General features: G+C 43.2%; 1 protein-coding gene across 7 annotated transcripts in view; it reads left to right on the top strand.

Moving 5' to 3' along the window:
- The window catches only part of LOC108547967 (uncharacterized), a 382,271-nt gene continuing 376,712 nt past the window's right edge, over positions 1–5,559 (top strand). For 6 of the 7 annotated variants that reach the window (XR_001890237.1, XM_017900711.1, XM_017900710.1 and 3 more), the window contains exons 1-2: positions 1–148; positions 1,992–2,274. Coding sequence is in view for 6 of the 7 variants with exons in the window: in XM_017900711.1 (XP_017756200.1) it covers positions 2,234–2,274 (41 nt within the window). In the remaining variant the exon portion in view is untranslated. Of the gene's footprint in view, positions 367–1,991; positions 2,275–5,559 lie in introns of all 7 variants that reach the window. The other variant, XM_017900708.1, reaches the window with a different exon arrangement.

The raw sequence follows: 5,559 nt of genomic DNA, 5'->3' as shown, positions 1-5,559 counted from the left end.
GCCGGTTCGTGTTGTGTGTCCCGCGCGCGACTTCCGCCTGATCGACGCTCGTCTCTTCTCCGCGACTCGCGTCGATACGTTGTCGACCTCCAGTGTTTTCGCGTCCTCCATCATTCAGAACGCGGTCACCGGGTCGAATTTCGAAAACGTTGGTAACTAGTATCAATTCGTAGCGTCTCATATCGTCTCACGCGTTTCTACGAGCTTGTGTGGTCTTTGCTCGAAAGCGGTTGTTTGGATTTCGTCGATCCGGGCAAAATTTCATCCTGTACGCCGATCTACGCCGGTGTCGTATAGCGATCGATGGTAAATTGTTCGTCGTAACTCCCCAAAGAAACAGTGATTCATTGGACGTGCAGGAGAAACGTAAGGGGTTTGTTTTGCTAGCAACGTTTCCGCGCGAACGACTCGCTTGCTACATTGACCTACCGAGGCTTCTTCGACCTTCGTTATACATCACAGGATACTTCTTGAACGCGAATGTTGTCAACGTAGATTGCTCTGAAATATCGATCGGTGGACACACGTTCTCGAAGCAACGATTCATCTGCGTCTTTGAGCTGTGCCATTCGGATACGTAGCACGCAGTTTCTTTTCTAAACGCGACTCGTTCGTGTTTCTGTGTTTTTTTGTCGTTATGGAATTTTTTTATGGATAGTATTTTGATCGAGAAGCATCTTTGCTACGACTGCGTATTTCTTAAGACGTATCATTGCATCTGGTAATTAGTGCAACGGAATAAATAAACGAACGAGTGACGCGATTAAATTTGTCGCTATATAATTGGAGATAGCATTCTTAGTGCGTGGATTTCGCATCGCTTTTACGATGTTACGTAGATTATACCCAAAGATGTTACGATACCGATAAGATTTTCGGCTGTAGTAATTACGGAAAAACCCTCGGGGATCAGATTCCAAGAGCGGGTTTTCCTGAGGTTTTTCTGAAAAGTTCAAGTTAATTATTGCCTTCATTATCTCCATCCGTAATTTATTATTTCGTACAGACTATTAATCAGGGGATCTAGGTACCGCTGACATCATTGGCAGCTAATTAATCAGTGGCATACATACCCCGTATACAGTAACGTTGGACATTTGCGGAGATGTCTACCGTCATGAGAATTCTCGTTATTTGACAGCGACATCGTTAATAAGCCTTCCTCGCTAAAAGACAGAAAGTAATAATTAATCGATTTCGTATATCGGAATATCTATATCCTACACGTTTACCTCGTAATCGTTGAAGACCACACATGATAAATGCATGTAGAAGTAGTTACGTTATTGGCAAAATAACTCGGAGATGTAATAATTTCTTCTACCTGAAAACATCAAACGAGATTTATATTTCCTTGAAATATAAATTCTGTAATGAATTGATTATTTTCTAACTAATTTACTTTCCTTGTTCGAATATAAATATGTCGACGAAGATACACGTGATTTCAATTGCGTCGAGTCGATGACTGTTTATCGATAAGACGGACAACGAATAGCGTCAACACGGTCTTCTCGTTAATCCTTCTTGCCATATTTTTTCGAAATCAACACGTTAACGCTATTAACGCGTTTCTTCTCTTTCTTACATCGAAATACGATCACAGGACGTTCACCCGTATTGACGTGCAAAGACCCTATTATGCGTTAACGGATCACAGAAACCGTGTAGAGATTCTTTGCTAGTCGAGCTCGAAAGTTTTCTTGTCGTCGACCCCTCGAGGAAAAAGTTTCGCACACGTCGATAAGAAAACATTAATAATAATTCACGGTACACAAAGAACGTCGTTGAATTTCCTGTACATGAAAAACGATCGATAATGGATTCCATGATTTTAATCTATTCGAACTAATTGTTAGGTTAGTTGCTAGGAATTTCGGTGGAGACGCTACGATTGGTAGTTTCGTTCGACCATTGATTTTTTCGCGAATAGGGAAGCTTCCCGCGCGAATCAGTGGACCAATTAGAGGGTTCGTCTGATTGTTTTACAGCGAATCCGCGAGCATCGATCGATCGAGTATCAAGCTGGTCGCGGTACGTCGATAATCGTGCGAAATAAGAAAGTACGCAGTGAACGATCATGGTGTGACTCGAGTGATTAGACTGATCTTTCGGAAAGATCGACGAGGTTGACCGGTGGTTGTGTGGTGATTGGTTTTGGTGGTGGTGCTTGATACGCTCTTGGGTGTCGGAAACCCGTTGGCACCTGGGCCTCGTTTACATCGGTTTACTCATGCTGGGAGTTTTGAAGCGGCGCTGGAAGCCATCAAAAAGGTATGTACTTTCCACGCTATTATTTCTTTCCTATTACATCGAACGACACTCATTTTCGTATTTACCGGAATATTCGTCGCTATTGTAAAGATCAATGTCAAATAATATCACGGTTCTAACCAATAAGTCGTTCTAACGTTTTTCCGTTCGAATTATAAATCATCTTTCCGGAAAAAATATGGCCGAAATATGGACGTCGTTCGGTGCATCGAACTTTCGAGTAAACCATGGCAATGTAACGCGAAGCGTTAATTACGAAACGCAGAGGGGTCACTGTACGATTATTGCGTCTCGAAATTCTCCCGAAAACTTCAACCGTATCGTTATGCTTACCAATAACTTAGACTACCTGCATTATCGACGTTACATCAACGTCGATTCTTATATTCCGTTCTAACCAAACAGCATACTCGCTACGTCGGATGCAACGCAAATGCCAATAGCGTTGCGAATATACGTATATACGTATAGTACGTGTACCGTAGAGACACGGATAAATTCATGCCAATATTTGCCGCACGAAGAAATTTGTTAGCGCGTTATTTATAACTGTACTATAACTAGCCACAATAGAACAATGGAACAATAGAATAATGCGGTCGGTAACGAGGAGCAACGTTGTAAGTACCAAAGATTCTCGTGCAACCGTACCGCCATTCGGTTTACCGAAAAGGCGCAAAAATAATCGAGACACGAGTCGAGATCAAAGAGGAATTCCAATGTTTCGTTATTTGTCGTACGACTTTTCTTCTTCGAGGATCTTGTGTGCCGTTCGTGGAACGTCGTAAGGGTAACCAGAGGCAGTCTTTTCGAGAGGATCGGTCGTAGGGCTAAGGGTAAATATACTTGTTTTTTGATTTCATATTTGTCGGAAGATCGGTTCGAAGTAAACGCGGAACGTCTCGCGTATAGGACTCGTAAAAGCGTACGGGAAGCTTTGTAGAGGGCGCTGTTTATTCGAGCAACTACTTCGGTCAACCATGATTATTATTTCTGAGTGAAAAATTATGCGTTATCCCTCCCTCTATCTTCACTCCTATTTTCCCCGTATTTTCTCCGCTACATTAAATATACTCGTTTCGATTTTTCCTCGCGTTACCGCCGAAACAATGAGATCTCTTTAGTAGCATGAATGCTCGCTAGAGTCGAAGTTAAAGGCTGGTGTTAGAGTTAAACAGTTTCGGCGCGAAGCCATGTTTGGATCCCGGTGTTTGTCCTGTAGGTTAATCGGTATCGGATTTGAACTTCTGGAGTAATCAGGTGCAACTGAATAATTAAACGGATAACCGTTCGTGCGAACGATAGACTAATTGGCGAGAACGATGTAAGATTTCCAGCGAAACAATCGATTCGGCATTTGTTATTCCGAATAATTAAGCCTCTCACGGTTCGCTGAAAGTTCAGCGAAAGATGGCGGCTACGGGAGACGGGGTTCCCGATGCATTTTATTCGCGCAGTGGCGTAGATTCTTCGAAATATAGGTCGATTCTCCGTCGTTTTCAGAATGGAAAGTCGAATTGGTTTGATATTATTCAACCAAGCATTGCTCCGATACGTTTGCCACGAAGAAAGCAAATTCCGAGTAGGCGAACCGCCAAATATTTCAGAGGACTGGATCGGTGCGTGGGTCGATTAATTTTCGCGTAGATTCGCGTTGCATCGACGATGAAAATACAGGCCGTAGGACACGTTGGGTTTCACACGATTTTGTAAGCAGCGCCGAAGCGACAAACGATATCTATTATTATCGGAACCGAACTGTAATCCACATAAACACCGGTATGCGTTGCTTCATGGTAAATTAGAATAACAGAGGCAACTGGCCGCAGGTATACGTGTAACATAATTGCATCCCCGTAAATAATGTCGCGACCCATGGCGTTCGTCGATGCGCGCGACGAAGGCGATCCCGTTTACCTCGTTGCATAACTTTCCATTTCGATGTTTACCTGGGCTAATTTAAACGAATTATCATAATACCTGCTGCGCCCAGGTCCGTCTATTAATTTTCATTAGACCGCTGGTCCACTGTATTCCGAACGAGGACCAGTTCCCATCCGATGATCATTTCACCATTATATTTCCGAGTTACAACGCGAACAACCGCGAAACGGTAACGTCGAACACACCTGAATCTACGTTTAATCTACGCGCAATTCGTTTTTGATTTTGTAATATCTGTATCAGACGTTTCGCGTTTTATTTTCATACCCGGTGAAGCATAGTCGTTAATTAAGGCGCCTATCATAGTCGGTAGGTAAATATCGCGTTATCGTAGCACGATTGCCAGGTGACGAAATATTTCCTTCTTCCCGTTACGTTAGATTACAAGCGTGACGTTTCGCGCGAGACACCATTTTACTTTTCCATCAGCCTTTTATTCGCGTCTAACTCGCGTCTCGAGCTTTCGGATAATCTCGAGCATTATCCGAACAGCATTCGCCACTTGTTCCCTCTCGAGAACGAACCCCCGGCATACATAGGTACACGTGTTTATTTGCCTCTGAACGTGTTGCCCGGGTCTCGAGTTCTATTAAAATAGACCTCGAGAGTTTTAAGTGCGATCCGCGATAAAATGTTGCAGCGCTACGAACGCGACCTTACACGCTCGTGAATGTCAGCTACCGTTTCTTACCTGCGCGAACCGCCATTTAAATTCGCAGATCGTAGTCGAGGCTTGCTCCAACTTTATCCAACGCTTCCTACACTTCGTAGCCTCTACGTCGACCTAAATTCGCTAAATTCGACCAAATATGCTCGATGTGCTTCGATAACACGCACGAAGGTCGATAAGGAGGAGTAAAGTACGCGTCGGAATTTACCTCGTAGCTACTAGGCCAAACAAAATGTCTGCTTCCGGAAATTTCGTTCTCGCGGAAAGTTTGCGGCAAATAAACACGGAAACAATATCGTTCTTTATCTAGATGGACACGAAATTATACTTACTCGTTTAGTTTTATTGTTTAACACATTCGCGTCATTGGCGTATTCGTGCGCGCAATTTTTCTGACTCTTATCAGCAGAGCGAGTGAACTGACAGACACAAACAGGTTGATTTTCGATTTCTTTTTACATCTGTTACAGAACCCGGATTCTTGCGTTCTCGATACTTTCCGAAATATTTGTAAAATTTGTCGATAGAGCAAACGAGTCAACTTACGCTTATGATACATCGGAAATTCCATCCGCGATAAAATTACATAGTTTTACGATTTCTTCGAATTCTCCGTGCACATTGAGACGCGCGAAATGTAATTATGACGCGATCAGCGATTAGTTGTACCC

Source organism: Eufriesea mexicana, unplaced genomic scaffold (genome assembly GCF_001483705.2).
Source record: "Eufriesea mexicana isolate 0111107269 unplaced genomic scaffold, ASM148370v2 scaffold1312, whole genome shotgun sequence".
Lineage (NCBI taxonomy): Eukaryota > Metazoa > Arthropoda > Insecta > Hymenoptera > Apidae > Eufriesea > Eufriesea mexicana.
Note: the sequence above shows the minus strand (reverse complement) of the source record. Positions and strands in the feature narration are given on the sequence as shown.